This window comes from Mirounga angustirostris, unplaced genomic scaffold (genome assembly GCF_029215605.1).
Source record: "Mirounga angustirostris isolate CCGP_5_RB_7025 unplaced genomic scaffold, mMirAng1.0.hap1 SCAF_6, whole genome shotgun sequence".
Lineage (NCBI taxonomy): Eukaryota > Metazoa > Chordata > Mammalia > Carnivora > Phocidae > Mirounga > Mirounga angustirostris.
In genome coordinates this window covers 137,424,292-137,442,388 of record NW_026991714.1, presented here as the reverse complement: position 1 = coordinate 137,442,388, position 18,097 = coordinate 137,424,292, and the positions used below count along the sequence as shown (strand labels likewise).

The 18,097-nt window shown below is 41.9% G+C and overlaps 1 protein-coding gene across 9 annotated transcripts in view; it reads right to left on the bottom strand.

Moving 5' to 3' along the window:
* Nucleotides 1-18,097, bottom strand: part of VTI1A (vesicle transport through interaction with t-SNAREs 1A) — a 358,252-nt gene that overhangs the window by 64,396 nt on the left and 275,759 nt on the right. Inside the window, exon 9 of one of the 9 annotated variants that reach the window (XM_064595280.1) lies at nt 13,626-13,752. The exons of the other annotated variants lie outside the window; for them this stretch is intronic. Coding sequence (XP_064451350.1) covers nt 13,701-13,752 — 52 coding nt within the window. The 3' untranslated portion in view covers nt 13,626-13,700. Of the gene's footprint in view, nt 1-13,625; nt 13,753-18,097 lie in introns of those variants that run through there. 9 annotated transcript variants of the gene reach the window in all.

Genomic DNA, 18,097 nt, shown 5'->3' with positions numbered 1-18,097 from the left:
ACAGTTGGTACTCCTTCCCCAGTAGGTATGCTTCTGTCCGTGCTTTTATACTTCTACTACATACTTATGCATGTCTAAACATGTGTGCTGTTTTTAAGATGGCTCTATATGTAGCATTTTGAAAATTAACTTTTGATCGGACATACTAGTTTCAAGATGCATGTGTGTAGAATTCATTTATTTTAGCTGTTGTATAGTATTTTAGCATATTGACCTTCCCCCTCCCCCCATTGCTGAACATTCATGTTGCTTTTAAATTTCTGCTCTTCCAACGTCCTCACAACTAACAAGATGGATTGATGTGAACAACAGTTTGATTTCCCCCAACTCTTCCCAAGTATATTTAGTGAAATAAGTTACCTCACTAAATAAGTCATTTAGTGAAATAAGAGTAAAAGAGTAGCAAGTGCCATCTGTGTGAAATACTTGTACATGCGTACAGTCATTCAGAACATTTCTTGCTTTCAGAACAAGCAATAAAGAGTTTTCTGGGCCTCTCCCTGCATCTCTGCCATGGAATATAAATCTGGAAAAAACTTGAATGGCTCAGGGAATATGATAACACAGATTACTATGGATGAGTCACCAACTGTAGGAATAAAATAGTCTATTTAGTTATTTTTCTTTTCTTTCTTTGCTTTTTAAGTTTTTATTTTAATTCTAGTTAGTTAACATATAGTATTATATTAGTTTCAGGTGTACAATATACTGAATGATTCAACACTTCCATAAGCCACTCTGTGCTCATCACAAGTGCACTCCTTAATCCGCATCACCTTAAAATAGTCTATTTAAATAGTTCTTTTATTGCTATACACTGGGAATCTAACCAGCTGAGAAAAGAAGGCCATCACTTCTCTTGGTAATCGGTCTTCTCGGTACAATTCTCAAATGCAACCCCAAATCGGATCACTGGATGACAAAGTGACATGAAGTATTTAGGATGTTCTGTGGAAGGCACCTGTCTACTTGGGTGATGTTACCCTGAGGCGGGCATATCAGCAGTGATGGCGGGAAGGGTGTCTTCGAAGGAATCCTAGTGCTGGTTTCACCACAACTAGCTGAGTAATCTGCACTAGGTCACTTCCTCTCCCTGGGCCTCAGTTTCCCCATCTACAAAATGATGGGGTTGAGCCACATATTCTCCTGAGGTTCCCACCTGTCATCTTGGCCTTGGCCCATCACGTCCTCTCTAATGTGACTACGAGCCCCAGACCAGTACTTCCCCCCCAGGACCCCTGGTCCGGGTATTGAATTGCCACCATACCCTATAGCTGGACCATGTGAATATGGCTGCCCCTCCTGAGAACTTGTCAAAACCTTCCTGGTGGAGTTTTTAGGTATAAATGGGTAACACACTGAAAACTGTTTCAGCCCCTAAGATATGACCTCAGACACCTCACGGTAACCTGAGTTTGCCAGAAGGAAGCAGCCACACTCTCTTTAATCCTCATTGAGGGCTTCCTTTTGCAGAGCCTGGGCTTCCGAATCGGAAGGGGTGAAGGGGTGAAGAAGAATCAAGCATATATCAATGCTTTCAGGGATCAACAAATATTTACTTTGCTCCCTTGCCAGTGTTCTTATATTTTATTCTAGATACCCTAAGAGGAAAAAATGAGCTAATAAGGGTACTTGTGGCAGATAATACAAATAGCCCTTGTTTGCTTTGCACGTATTTATAGGGTAATATTCAGAGAGTTTCTCAAAGCATGCCCCCTCCTCTGGGAACTGTTCAGGGAGGCAGGGTCAGGGTGAGCAGGGAGACAGGAATACGATGCACACGGATCTCTCCGTGTACAACAGAGCAGATAAGTGTGCAGGCTCCGAGTTGGCTGCCTTGGTTCAAATCTCGCTTCTGCCACTTGCTGGCTGTGTGACCGGGCTGGGTAAGTGACTGAATCTCTTTGAGCCTCATTTCCTCCATCTGTAAACTGAAACAGCCTCATCGGGTTCTTGTGAGGATGGAATGAAAGACACAGTGTAAACACACCCAGCCCAGAGACTGGAGCAGAGTAAGGACTGAAATACTATTTTTTACTATATTTTAATCATGGCATGCCTTAGATTTCAGGCATCTTAGAAAGTGATTCCATCGACTTATTTAGTAGAAAAGTCTAGCAGATAAGCAGTCAAATCTGTCATTCATCATAGTAATAAACACTGAGTTTTCTTCCTCCCGAGGAATTTTTTTCCATTATAAAATGGAAAGCCAAATCAAATTTGCTCGGCTAATTTTGGCATGAGAGGTACACTTAGGACCCTCAACATTTGCCTTACAGGTCAGGCTTATCGGTTCACACTTGTTAGTGTGAAAAACTCCTTTCCTATCACTGCCTCTGCCACTTCCCTTATCCTGTCTTTCTTCTGGAACAAGTGGACTTGCAAGATAGTTTACCCTATGATTTGGCAAACACACTTGTTCTGAGAGAGAGAGTTCCGCCCATGTGCATAACCGAGGGCTGCAGACATTGGAAGGTTTATCGGAGAAAACCTTTCTTCTGCAGGTGCCAGGGCATTGAGAGCAGGGCCGCTGCTGGCTGCCCCCCTTCTAATTGGGACTGTCCTACCATTTCCGAACTCTGGCTCTTAGGACACCAGGATAAACGTAAGAGGACTGTACTATATTTATCAGCCCTTGGGTCGGACTGAAAAATATTTCTACTGAATGAGGAGCAACATGATTTTTGGAACATGGTTGCATGGAGGCAGTGAGTTTTAATACAGAGTTATCTAAAATTCGATATCATGCTAAAATTTGTTTCGAACAGAAATTCCAGAGTCTTAAAAGAAGTTGGCCCATGGGTGATTAGGAAGATAGCAAATCTTGGGGCGCCTGGGCGGCTCGGTCGGTTGAGCATCTGCTTTTGGCTCAGGTCGTGATCCCAGGGTCCTGGGATCGAGCCCCTCATTGGGCTCCCTGCTCTGCGGGAAGCCTGCTTCTCCCTCTCCTCCCCACTTGTGTTCCTGCTCTCGCTATCTCTCTCTCTCTGTCAAATAAATAAATAAAATCTTAAAAAAAAAAAGATAGCAAATCTGTTTCGAGACCTGGATGCCCATTTTTTATATAGTCAATGTTGACCAAGGTCTATATGCTGAACGCTAAGCTGGCATATGGAAAGGGAAGGTTTTGTAAAATAAGACATGAACTAATACAGTTTAGTTGATAAGAATTTGTCCTCTAAAACTGGGTTCAAATCCTAGCTCTGTCACTTGCTACCTGAGTGACCCTGAGCATGTTGGGGTGAACTGTGAAGTGAATGCAGCTTCTTATTCCCTTGTTGCCTTCTGGGTCAGTCCCTCACTTGTTTGGGCTCCTTCCAAGGCCTCAGAAATACATTCACCTGGTCAAATATCTTGTACAATGTGTAAAAACAAGACACACTAACTGCAATCCATCCATCAGCCGTCTCTTTCTGCTCTGACTCTCTCTTATGTTGAGGAGCACTGGAGTGGCGGTGGGCCCTTCTGGGATCCAGCTAAGGGGAGGCTGAGTTGGAAATAATCTATTTCGGATGCAGTGGGATAGGTTTTGCAGTCATTTCCATGTTTGATTAAATTATTGCTAGCTGTCCTGGGCTGGGAATGCCAACTCATCTAGTGTTGGGACATGAAGGGGCAGGGCCTGAGGTCAGATGGTGGCATGAATATGCCTGAGGGCCCCTGGTGCTAGAGGTATGTGAGTAGAGACCAAAAAAAAAAAAAAAAAAAAAAAAAGGAGCCAAGAGCTAGTCTATGGAAAAAATTCCAAATCCTACAGCTCATATCTGGGAAAAAAGTGCTTGATAACAATCTTAAAAACTTCCATGATCGTACTAATTTTGAGCTCTGAAGCAAAAAGAAATTTTAAAATACTTTTAACAATAAACAGGTTTAGCTCAAGCATGTTAGAGGAAAGACTGAAGCATCTTTCTATTCTCTCCATAGAAAATGCTATTGGGAAATAATAGTTATATGAAGAAATGGCCAAAGAATATGCAGCTAAAAATACACAGAAAAAAGAATTATAAATGTCTGTCAAGCAGTCAGGTAATAAAATTATGAGATTTTCCTGGACTTTGTGGTGTTTGCAGTATTTGCCTGTTTCAAAAGTTCTTTTGTGCTTTCTTTTCTTGACCCAAACAAGCATTAACTTTCATAACGAATTCTGAACTGCACTTCTCCTCAGCAGGGTATCCCAAACTGTATGAGGCGCAGATCCCACAAAACGGGGATCTGCCCCTGGCTATCTCAGAGCTCCCTGTGAGGCTTGTAGTAAGAGCTCCACCATACACATGAACTCTTGGCGAGAGACTGGAGGAGCCTCAATTGGAAGGGGTTGAGAAACGAGGCCGGGCAGCCTATTCTGAGGCCCAGCAATTGATCTAGACCAGAGAAAATGTGAGCTTGATTTTGGTTTCCTCTGCAGTATGCAAGGGACATTTGTCTCCCTGCTATGAGGCTGACCACGTAAACTGTCCCTTTTGAAGGCTGAAAATAATCGAAGATCGGTGATTTCTTATGAGTCAAATATTTGGAATATAAAAAATGCAACCCAATGAAAGAAAAGTGCATTCCCCCTCCATGAGCATCATCTTGCTTTCCTCCCACGGGGCAGGTCTCAATATTTTATCTGGATTTCTTCGAGGTGCTGCAGACTTGATCTTATAAACTTTTCCTGAGGTCGAATAGGACCTTCCTTTGTATTTGTAAACTATTAATTCTTAAGCTTGTGCCAAGAAGAAGGGTGTTCATTATATTGTGTCCTATATTTTTCCTTTCTGAAATTTTTGATTAAAAATGTAAAATAGAGGCATCTGGGTGGCTCAGTCGGTTGAGTGTCCGACTCTTGGTTTTGGGTCAGGTCATGATCTCAGGGTCCTGAGATCGAGCTCCACGTCAGGCTCTGCGCTCAGTGGGGAGTCTGCTGGAGATTCTCTCTCTCCCTCTGCCTCTCTCCCTGCTCATGCTCTCTCTCTCTCTCAAAATAAATAAATAAATCTTTAAGAAAAACAAAAGTAAAATAGATGAGGTGAAATAGATAGAGGGGATTAAGAAGTACAAACTTCCAGTTATAAATGAAATAAGTCATGGAGATGAATAACAAGTATGGCATAGGAAATAGAGTCAACGATATTGTAACAATGTTGGATGGTGACAGATGATGGCTGTCCTTACTGTGGTGAGCATTAAGTCATGCACAAAACTGTCGAATCCATATGTAAAAAGAAAATGTATATGCCAGAAGTCTTATTTTTTATTTTCTAAGAGAGTACTCCCTTGAGAGAGAAACTTGACAGGCAGCAGAAACTTCTCTGTTCCACTGGAGTGGGAAGATCATGAGACTGGGGTTTGCCATGCAGATTTGAAAGCCAAACCTCAGGAGATTCTGACTTTCTGCAAGCAGAGAGGGCTCCCCCTGCCCTATGCGTCCATCTAACGGGGCGCCAGCCAGCTGGGGAGGAAGTGAAATGGCTCAGAAACAGGAGCCGAGGATGCTGTCGTTAATAGTTAATGGTTAGTGAGTATTGACAACTTGCAACGAGAAGCCACATGGCAGGACAGGTTAGCTCCAGCCCTCGTCCAAGCACATGGCCAGCCAGAGAGTGGATGGCGATCCTTTTGTTACAAATACCTACAGATGACTGAGTGAAATAATGAAATAAAAAGGTTACTGAGTGAGTCATCTCTGGCAAGTAGTAAACATTTTCAGGTTGACGAGCTTCATCTTATATAAGAGTTAACGTGACTGAAGATGATTTATAATGGGTCTACACACTGTTTCAGAGGAATGTTTATGGCCTTGATGGAGGGATGGGAAATTTAACCTCTGAGTCCTAATAATGTTCTGTTTTTCAGAGGGGCTCAAGTCTTGTCATATTCTAGACCTGGAAAGCATAAATGGTATTATCTTTGTATATACAAATAAAAATCAATTCATTTACCAAATGCTTAACTCATTCAGGAAGAGACACACACATGAATAGATCTCAGCTAAATCAACAATGTTAGCAAAGCTTTTTTCACTTATCAAATCAGGATATATTAGGTTCAATAAAGGTACTTGACTTATAAATCTACAAATAAACAGTTATTTTCCTAAGCAGCATTTTGATTTATCATCTGAAATGACATTTCCTGTTCGTTTATAATGGCTTTTTGTAACTTGCCCCTTAAATAGAGGGATGGAGTACATTTGTAAACAAAAATATCTCAATAAACTATATTCTCTAGATGATGAAAGGACATTTTCTTCCTGTGAAAATGATCACAGAACAGAAATGCTAACTAGAAACCTTTTTTCCATGATATTTTTGAAGGAATACCAGAGACTGTATTTTCTTAGAGACTTGACCCCCTGAAAAAACACTAGCACACCAGAATTAAGCCTACTAGTTGTTTACTGCAAACCATTTAGCAGCTTCCACTCCTGGAACATTTCTGACCACATGTGGAATCACCTTTCTAAATCTGCTAGTCTACTTCATACTTAGAAGAGGGAAGACAATTTTGAGTTTCTTACACCCTATCAACACAGCCAGATCTCAAAACTGAGTTTCAGGCTCCCCAAACTCTTGTCCCCTAGCAACTCTGATAATCTGACCTGGCTAGGAAGGCTCAGAAACTAGGGTTCCCTATCAGGCTGTTTACTTAACACATGTCACATCTAAAATAAGGATTGCTTTAGCTAAAAAAGCAAGTCATTTATAAGTGTGCATTTATAAGGGCAAAAGTCAAGGCAACTGTGCAAACCACTTGTCAACTTATTTAGAGGAAATTGTGTAATCAACTTAACATACCAGTTAGCCTTTACCTGCAAGGTCAAGCTCAGAGTTCCTGTATGTCACCACACTGGCCTATTAATCACTCTGCAGGAAATTCCACATTTTTCTTTAGATTAAACTATAGAAAGTGGAGTGTGAACAGAATAGAGAGGATTTCCTATTCGTTTCTTTGCTTTCTCTGACTTGGTTGATGTTTCATGATTTAAATTTTGTTTTACTTGCTTGCCACAGAATTTAAAATAGGTTCAAAATGATAAATTTCAACATGCATTGCTAAAGGGAGTTTTATCGCACAAAGGTAAATCTAGGTATTTGATGGCTGGGTGCCAACTTACTGCTGTAGATTCCAACTAGAGATAGGAAGCGTTGACACTGTTGAACAAGTAACAGATCTTTCATTACAGAAAAAAAAAAAAAAGGATATAAGCTATTAAATTTAAAACCATTTCCCCTTCTTTCTCATGCTGCCAAAGAAGCTCAGATATGTGATTTCTTTAAGATATCCTAATTTGGGGCATGATTTTCTAAGAAAAAAATCATCTTCAAATTACCTTTTAAAAATTTTACTTAAAAATGTCTTTAGTTTGCCTTCATTTTAAAACAGATTTATTAAGGTTTAATTCATATACCATGTAGTTTACCCATACAAAGTATAAAATTCGATGGCTTTCAGTGTACTTACCAAGTCATACAACCACCACTACAATCAAGTTTAGAAAATTTTCCTCATTCTAGAAAGAAATCCTATACCCATTAGCAGTCACTCCCCATTTTTCTTCAACCCCTGCAGTTCTGGCAACCAGTAATCTACTTTCTGTCTCTGCAGATTCTGCACATTTCATACAAATGGATTCACACAACACGTGCTCTTTTGGGACTGGCTTCTTTCACTTAGCATGTTTTCACGGCTTCATTCCTTTTTATGGCTGAATAATATGCTGCATCTTATTTATCCATGCAGAGGCTGATGGACATTTGGGTTGTTTCTCCTGCTATGATGAATAACGTTACTATGAATATTCACACACTAGTTTTTATGTGAACAGGTATTTTCCCTTCTCTCGAGTGTCTCTCCCTGGGAGCAGAAATCCTGGATCATATAACAGTTCCATTTTTACTGTTTTCTCCACATCCTTTTACTAGATGAAATATGGTCACACATCCTTTTACCTTCTTACAAGCAGTGCATGAGGGTTCTGACGTCTCCATATCCTTGCCAACACTTGTTATTGTCTGTCTTTTTTATTTTAGCCATCCTAGCAGGTGTGAAGTGATGTCTCACTGTGGCTCAAATACTTTTAAAGAAAATGTTCACAGAAAATTTCTGCAATGTTTTCCCACCACCAGTACTAGGAATGCTAACCATTCTAGGGTTGTGGTATCTTGGATGGCAGACAGGATGGAAAGAAGTATAGGAACCAGAACGCGCAAGAAGACAGCTCAGAGACTTTGGACAATCAGGGTCTTATCTTGAATCTACAGTGTTCTGAATTTCTAGACATTTAAAAACACAGAACAATTAAAACATTCCCAAAGGCCATTCAAAGCTGTAACTTCTTTTGCTGTTGTTTGGCATTTTCTTTGCATGATTTACTTTAGAAGAACAAACTAAGTCTTAATTGCAATGTGTAATTTAAAAAAATATATTAATTTTGCTTCTGAAGAGCCGTCTGTAGCTACTGTGCTATTTGAACAGCTCCCATGCTTACGTTTCCACTTTCTGGGGGGCTTGGACCCAGCAACAAGGAAGATAATCCTCCTTTGTGGACATTCCCACAGTGAACTCCACTCACATCTGGATGGCAGTTCAATAGTCCACTGTTATTCAAACAATTTGTAATCACACATACTGTGTGTCAGCTAACAAGCCAGGGTGTATGGCTTTTCAGTATTCCGTAGCATGCAGCACGCACAATTTACAAATAAAATAAAAATCTACAGCAAAGACAATGGCACATTCTTTGTTGAGTAGCTGAGTGAAAAGAGTGTCTCTGTTGAAAGACAAGACATCACTTGTTATTTTGACGGTAAACGAAAAGAGGTTCAGAAAACCATATTTCATCTGTTAAGTCTCTTAACATGGGAAAGTCCCATATCTGTAGCAATGAATAATCTGGGGCCATATGTTTCTTTAAGCTGAGCTTGCAGCAGGGATGGCCAAACACCCACCATCAGTACGAAATGCAGCTGACAAAATTCTACGGCCTTATCCCTCTAAGTCATGGTAGACCGGGGAGAACAGGAAGATGGACATCCTCACCACGGTCAATTGTTTTTCTCATTACTTTCAGCTGGGAGGATGTAGGGAGGGAGGGATTGAGTTTAACTCCCCAAGTGGCTGAGTAACGGTTTTGGAAACAAAGGGTTTGATAAGGCCAGAGGAAGTGCAGTTGAGCTTGTCCGGAGCAAAAAAGGACTGGAGATAGTCTCTCCACACGCACAGCCACTAAGACCCCAGACAAGTATGACAAGGTGGCAGGAATAGCTTGCCAATGACCGATCATCATGGGATAGGAAGGTGTTGGAAAATGCAACCAGGGGTGCAGCTGTGCAACATTCCACCTGCCTCGGCTGACTGGCGGCAGGGTGGCCCCTGACCCTGAGGGGCTGCATGGAGCACGCGGAATCCGGAGCCCATTCAGAGCAAGTTCGGCTTTGGAGCGCACAGTGAGGCCTCACTGTGGGAGAAGTTGGCTGGGTCATTGCTCCGTTCCATAAGGCTCAGGCACCAGAGGATAAAGCATTTTTCATCCACGAGGTTTTTTCCCCCAGGCTTTCCCCACTGGCTTTTTGCCCACAGTGCCACAACTTGACTCCCAGGCTCTGCTGAAAGCTTCTTAGTAAAGGACAGCCCCAAGTCCAAGGTAAACACAGTTCTGTCATCTTGTAAACTCAACAGCCTTGTAAGAAAATAACCATTAAGATCCAGGTGGCTCATGAGAGGAAGAAACTGTCACTACTTAATCAGGATTGGGGAGAAAAGATTAGTTTCACATTAAACTTCACATGTGTTGATTAATCTCCATCCGTGAAATATCAATTCCTTTAATATTTGAGGTCCTTAGTCATTTTTTCCCTCAGTTCATCAGGCATTCATGGAGAACCAATAATGTGCAAGGAACTGTGCTGAGTCCTGGAGCTATAAGAAAAAGGGAACACAGTCCCGGCCCTCAAGGTTCTCCTGGCCCCACGGGAGAGCCATGTCTGCAGAAGAACCTATAACATGAACTGATAAATGTGAGATCAAGGGGTGTGAGAAGGCTATTCTGGAAGGAAGGGCTGTTCTGCCTGAGGGCCTGGGAGAGCTCCAAAGAGAAGGCACCATTTCAGCTGGGCCTTCCAACATGAGTGAGCTCTCCCGAGATGAACTGAGGCACAGGAAGAGAGAACATCAGGGGGGCTTTGCCAGTGACTACTCCACTTTCCGTGGCCCAACTCAGGCCTCCCATGTAAGACAATGACTCAGACTGGCCTGGCTAGATACCAGGTGAGGAAGTGAAATCCCTCTAGTACCCCATCCTCAGTATCCGATCACGCCAATAACTGGCGAGGGAAAGAACTGGATTGTTATGCAGTGAATAATCCAAACTTCATTAACCAGACAGAACATGAATCTTGATCTCTGGACATTTGTGAAGTTGCAGGAGGGCCTACACATCCATGTCTAGATCTGCCTCCTGGGAGCAGATCTCCATTGTGGGCTCTTTCCCTCACACCCACTAGAAGACACCAATTCCATGGCTCAGGTATCAAACTAACAATAAATAGGAAAAACAAAAAGAACTGCAAGAAAAATGACTCAGCAACAGAAAATCAATTTGTAATTTTTTTTTTTTAATCCCCAGAAGAATGTCCTGAAAGGACAGGCGGCCACAGACAGCTTTAATTTGCCAGATTACTGTAGGTCTCAGTGACCTTGCCAGTCATCTTCACATGGATGGAGTGCTCTTGTTCTATTTTGGAGGTACCACTGTGTTTCCCACATAGAGGCTCTGCCTGGAGATCACAGAGCTGTATTGAGCCCTTACGTGCCGTCCCTGCCACCCCCTGGGAATGCAGGCTCCTTGCTCACAATATACCTAAAATACTGCATGCCCCTGTCTAAGGCATCCCAGGGAACAGAAGATGGGAAAGACACTTTCAAAATTCAGCCCTATTATTTTGCTAGGACATTTTCTTTCAGTTCATTTTTATCGTTTTTTAGTTACCTCCTTATGGGAAAAAATGAATAATCCACATCTCATTGGAATTTCTTCTTTTAAAAATAAGGGTAAACTATTGAGCAGGTTTCTCTTTTGATCATTATAGAATCACAGAGCTTCAGGGTGGGAAGGGGCCAGACAAATAAGAACCACAGCACATTTGATGCCCATATCCCCTATGATAAGCATTCTTGCCAAATATTTAGGCACTGTATGTATGAATACGTCCACTAACATCATCTCGCTACTCATTTTCCATTCAGGGCAGCTCTCTCAGTGAGAAAGTTTTCTCAATTTAAGCCACAATATGTGGTCCAGTAATTTCCACCTGCTGGTCCTGGGTCAAGCCTTGGGGCCACAGAGACAGATCTCATCATTTTTCTGTAGAACAACCCTTGTGAAAGTTGAAGAGAATTCATTATGTCACCTTGTCACCCTTGTCACCATTTCTCACCTCTGAATGCACTGCAAACTCCAACTTTGGAATTTAGAACAGGCTTTGGCTTCTTATCAAAGGAGCTGCTTTTAGAGTCATGCCCTTCCTAGCATTTGATTTTTCTTAACTCTGCTGCTTGTCCCAACCAACATAGCTTTATTCCTTCATTCACCCCTTTATTCTAGCTATTCATCAATCTACTCATCCACCCATCCAGCCACCATCCACCCATCCACCCACCATCCACCCATTCACCTACCATCCACCCATCCACCCACCAACCACCCATCCATCCATCCACCCATCCATCCACCATCCACCCATTCACCCACCATCCACCTATTCACCTACCATCCACCCATCCACCCATCCATCCATCCACCCATCCATCCACCATCCACCCATCCACCTACCATCCACTCACCTACCCACCATCCACCCATCCATTCATCCATCCACCATCCACCCACCCATCCATCCACCATCCACCCCACCCATCCATCCATTTATCCATCCACCATCCACCCATCCATCCACCATCCACCCATCCACCCACCATCCACCTATTCACCTACCATCCACCCATCCACCCATCCATCCATCCACCCATCCATCCACCATCCACCCATCCACCTACCATCCACTCACCTACCCACCATCCACCCATCCATTCATCCATCCACCATCCACCCACCCATCCATCCACCATCCACCCCACCCATCCATCCATTTATCCATCCACCATCCACCCATCCATCCACCATCCACCCATCCATTCATCCATCCACCATCCACCCACCCACCCACCCATCCAGCCATCCATCCACCCACCATCCACCCATCCATCCATCCATCCATCCATCCATCCATCCCTCCATCTAATACTTATTGAGAACTCACCACATGTCAAGTACTATTCAGGGTTAGAGTAGTGAACAGGATAAAAAGGGTATCTGTCCTTGCATAGCTTATAAGTCAGTGGAGGCATCTCACAGTAATCAAGGAAATAAATGAAGAAAGAGAATAAAGTATAATATATTAAGTAAGGTGGACAGGAGAAGTCTTTTTGAGGAGTGACATTAAACTGAAACCTGAAGGAAAAAGGAGCCAGGAGCTGGCAGAGAAAAAGCAGTAGAAGATTGGAGTCTGAGAGGTATGGAAGGGTGTGTGTATATTTATACATATATATGTGTGTATATATCTATATATATCTATATTATATATTTAAATATATATTTAAAATATATAAATGTATAAAAATATATAATTATATAGCTTCACGACTCAATATATATTATATATACTTAAAAATATATATATATTTATATATTTAACTTCACGACTCAAATAGAGCCATTTATAAATTCAACTTTACTTGCTTGTAGCAATAGTAAATCAAATTCGTTGATCCCTCTCTGTGGTCCATGAATACTATATGTTGCTTTTCTCCAGAATTTCAATTAAGGAGGTCTTGTAATATATTAGTGAAGTGCCATAGGGGACTCAATGGCCAGACTGACAGAGTATTAATTTCAACTAAATTGCAGGATTCTTGAGTAGTCAAGGAAGAACAGTGTATTTAAATGAAAAACCAATTCACATAACTTAAGAACAGGCTTTATGTGTTCTAACCAATTACACCTCCTCTTCTAGTTTTTAACAACTTTGTTTATGAAGCCCATATTGAAAATTAAACATTTATAACCATTTTTTGAAGGTGAGGTATAGAACTTGGCAAAGTATTGATTAATAACTTGTGGATGGCTGGTGTAAAGAAACCAGTTTTGAACCCCGCTGTAAACAATGCATCAGCAGAGTGTTTCAGCTATTTGTAGGCTCAGAGCTTGCCAATTTGTAATTAGTTGCAGATTTTCAATTACTTCTCAGCAAACAAAATAGTTTTATTTGCATTGTTTACTTGGCATTTAATTTTAAAAGAATCCAATTGATTATTTTTAAAGACAGATGACTTTGGAAGTATGGGATAAAATGGATAAATTTTTGAGTAGCCCTACATCTGTATTTTTGTTTTGAGTGACGTCAGGTACAGAACTTGGCCTAAATTCAATCAACTCTATCACAAAATCCCAAAATGCCTCCTGTGCAATTTGTCAAAAAGCTTTTTGGCAACTGCATATAAAACTCTTGAGATTTGTAACGAAGAACATAATCTGAGGGGGTGGGGGGAGCAAAGTTGCATTTTCTGCTAATTGGAACTGGTAAACCACTGTGGGCAACTTTACATTCAATAGAAGATCGAAATAATTACCATTTTAAAAGTTAGTCCATGTTGCTTTTTCATCAGAGTGGTTCTAGCCATGATTCAGGGCTCCTTGCGGGCTTGTAATTTTTCCTTTGGAGAAATCATTCAAGAAAACATTTATTGAGGACCTACACAGCGGTTGGTGCCAGAGTTACCACCTGATGAGTTAGCGGGGAAGGGACGGAGATGTACAAAGAACCCTCATTAAAGACTGGTTATGGTAAGTATATGATAAATGAAAGGCCACGGGATTTTCATTTCATTAGAGAGAAAGGAGGAATTCATTTTGATCAGCGGATCAAAGAAGGTGAGAAGGTAAAATGCAACAGATCGTGAAGGAGGGATGGATTTTCACAGTTGTGGGGAGGGAAAGGACAGTTTAGGGAGAGGGAACAGGACACATAAAGAGCAACTGTGCACCTTGCTCAGAGAGCCAGGGGCAGGCTCATACGGTTGAGTAGATACGGTGTATCAGGTGGGGATGGGAATGAGGGCAAAGAAGTGGAGGAGCAGCTGTGGACAGCCTTGGACAACATTGTGAGGTGCCTACCCCTGTTCTGAAGGTGGTGAGGAGCAGGAAAAAGCACTGAGCAGGGCAGTGGCAGGACCAGATGGGTCTGTGCTTGAGAAAGACCAGCTGGGCATTGAATGGTGTCTGAAAAGGGGTACAGGCAGTAAGAATATAAATGAGCATTGATTTGAGGTATTTCAGATGTGGACTCAACAGAACTTAGAGAATAAAGTAGACACTAGAATGACAGAAAGAGGATGGGTCCAAGCTGATCCTCAGGCTTCCACAGATGTTAATAACATTATCCAAGACAGGACATAGGAAGAGGAATCATTTTGATGGGGCAAGAATCACACACACACATACACCTCAGCAAATGCCAAAGTAAAACAGTATGGCAAATCTCAAAAACATTATGCTAAATAAAAGAACAGTCATAAAAGGTCACACATTCTATGATTCTATTTATATGAAATATCCAAGAGAGCTAAATCCATAGAGATGGGGCTGGGAGGAATGGGTATAGGGCTTCCTTCTGGGTAATGAAATGATTTGGAACCAGATAGAGGTGATGGTTGCCTAACATTGTGAATGTACTGAATAACGCTAAGTGATACATTTTATCATCGTTAAATTTATGTTACCTGAATTTTACCTAAAAAGAAAAAAAAAAAAAGGTAATAGCAAAACCAAAACCAAACAGAACTCAGAAAACATCAAGGCAGTCCATGGAACCCTGTATCCCAGAGTTGCACATACCAAGAATCTCCTCTTAGACACAAGTGAGAGCAACACAGACAGAAACATAAAGGGAAAAGGCATGTTAGTGCCCCTCCACTGAGAATAATTGTCTGTTTGGTTCCTGGTGGACACACTCCTTCCTACCCGTTATTATGCACATTTTCCTTGGCAGGCCTGGGCTGACAGCCTTGGGAATGTTTAATTGGTAAGAACCTTATTCCTTATAGGTAGATCCTGTATTCAGGGACCATCCGCCTTTACTTTGTCAAACTCTGGCTGACCTGGTAATGTGAGTAGTCTATCTGTCATGTGGGAGACATGTTAGGGGGAGGGGGACAAAAAAGCAAAGCACATAGAGAGAGGAGCATGTAGGTCAGGAAACAGTAAGGAAAACTTTCTGGCATTCATACTGGTCATCAGTAGCCTGGGGGGAATAAAGGGCTCCCTGATGCTCAGTGCATCATCAGGAAGATTAATTAACATTTGTAAAGGCCACACACAATGTGAAAGGCCCAGTAATGGATCTCCAAAAGCTGGAGTCCCTGTTTTCCAGAAGGGTCATGAAACAAGGAGTGGAAAATATTCCCTAGAAGATAGAGCTGGGTGACCTCGGCCATGAAGAACATTGCAAAGAAACGACTGGGCTTGTCTGGGATTCTCTTCATTCTCAAGTTGAATCTGATCTGACAGATGTGGTGAGTAATTAAGCCCTTGTCCATTCACAGTCTGAATGCCTGCACTGCGCAGAGAATGGGGCAGGAATAATGAGAGGCGCAGCCCCTCTGGGACTATTCAGGAGTGCTCGAATTTGCATGGTCACATGAACCCGAAGGAAGTGGATTATGCTGGCCCAGCTAGGAAGTGGAGACCGCCAAAGCTTTCTGATTTGCATAAATCAGAGGGCTGGAAGGCAGAGAGGCTTGAGGGCTCTCACAGGAGGCCCAGGTGTAGCTGCCTTGCCTCGGACCCAGCCCATTTCTGGAGCTGAATGCCTTCTCACAAAGGCTGCTCAGGTCATTTAACATGTGATGTCATTTGCTCAAAAGTTTCATCAATACGTACCATTAAGTTTCCAAAAAATGCGACTTTTATAAGCAAAGTTGCTGCATAGTCTTCTAATGAACAGATTCTTTTAATCACCTTGAATTAAAGGTGATTTGGTAAGGGGTAATGCATTTTATTATGATTACTGCTGTCAAATAATTTCTAATTGTGTGACAAGTTGCTTAAGTGAAGAATTGTTTATGGCTTTAAAAAACAGTTAATGCCTCTCAAAAAGGATTACTTTCTTTTTAAGTTTCAAATGAAGGCTACCAATTAATTAATCCATTTACATAAAAATGTCTTGGATCAGCTACCTGCAAAGATAAAGGATGAAATCTATCCTCTAATTGGAAAAAGAAAAACTGCTATATATGGCAATAAACATATACTCTATAAAAAGCAAACAGAAATCATTAATTAAAGCTGAAGTGCCAAAAATTTCATTTTATTCTATACAATATTAAAAATGGTGATGATGTCATGCATTTATTGAATAGCTTTGTGTGAAATATGGCTTTCCACCTACACTGTTTTACTCAGGTTTTTAAAATTATTTAAAAAAATTTTTTTATTGGAAGTCATGCCAAATTACATGATGGTTTTAGAGACTGGAGGCAAATCTCCCTTTAGTGCCCCCCCCCCCCGCCCCCGCCCGTAGCTAACTTTGTTATCTCCCAGATTCACAGACATCAGTCAGCTGAGCTCGGTGAGAGCATTCAAACCTTGCTCGCTTCAGTTCTGCACGAGTCCTGCACTTGGTACAAACAGTCATTACAGACCCAGAATGGAACAAAGAAGGCAGATATTTACTAGTGAAAAACTGAAGTTCCTTAATCACCTTAATATATATAATCAAATGGAAATTACACATTACCCAGACTAATTATATATAATTTCTTGGCATTAGGTATAAATTATTCAGACTATATCAAGGGAAAAAAATAAAAAGACTCTTCTTCATAGCAGAATTTTCATTATAAAATAGATCTCACAGCAAATCCCAACTTTCTGGTATCTCTTCTTAAGTCTCTGAGGACTTAAGTTTGGTCTCCCCCGTTTTCTCCAAGCCCAGGCTATGCTGCCGTTTCTGCAGCTGGACTTGGTCTCTTCAGGATCGCTTCCTGGACTAACACGTGGTGCTTGAGAAGAATGTTGAGAAGAAACTGGAAAGGGAAAGAGAGAGAAAAGAGGATACAACGAAAAAGGTGGGCAGAAGAAGAAAGAAGGAAAAAGAGGGGGAAAACAAGGGGGAAAGGAAGAGAGAGGTTTCACATAGTCCGAAAGGTACAAGTTGTGATAAATAGGAAGGAGAAATGCTCAGCGTCAGAGACCAGAGACCGCGACGAGACGCACGGCCAATGTGGACAGGTCACCCGTCAGAGGGGCTCCACGTGTTGGTGAGCAGGCATGCCGGCTCCGCACCATCCCTCACTCTAATGAAATTAAAGGGACCTCTCACAGTTACTCTTTCGGACTGACCAGTTCAAGCCACAAGGTGACTATCAATTAATTGGCAGGGCCCCCGCTCTGCTTTACAAAGGTGTGCGGAGGGCGGAAATTACCAATAAACTCCAGGAGGTGCATTCTCACAAGTAGAAATGGAAAACGCAAGTTCTGGCAGTCTTTAAGGATGCAGAACATGAGGATCACACAATGGAGGAAATCTATGGTTTACTGGTGGCTGGCCCATTTCCACCTTTAAAAACAACTCAGACGGTTCAAGTGTTCTTTTAAGGAGCTCAAGGTGGTCTGTACCAATGGTTAGCATTATTTTCATGCCGTCTTGGTGAGAAATATGTCCTCTCTTACCGCCAGTGGGACCCAGGGCTAGAGAAGCTAAATGACTCGTCCCAGGTGAAGCTGCTAGGGAGAGAGGTGGTCATGCTGGGGCTCCTGGATTTGAGGTGGGTATGCCAGGCTGGCCCTTGGCCCTGCAACCTTCTGGGGGAGTATCTAGGTTTGCTATGCACAAAGAGGGTTGGAGGAACTCTAAAATCATGCCCAGACATGACTCTTGGAAGTACCATTGCATCCCTGAGGGTTAGAGACACAAGTCCCTTCTCTAAGTTTTTGTAGAGAGCATTTTACAGGTTACACCAAGGGTGTCCAGCCCACAATCAGATGATTTTCAAACGGAGC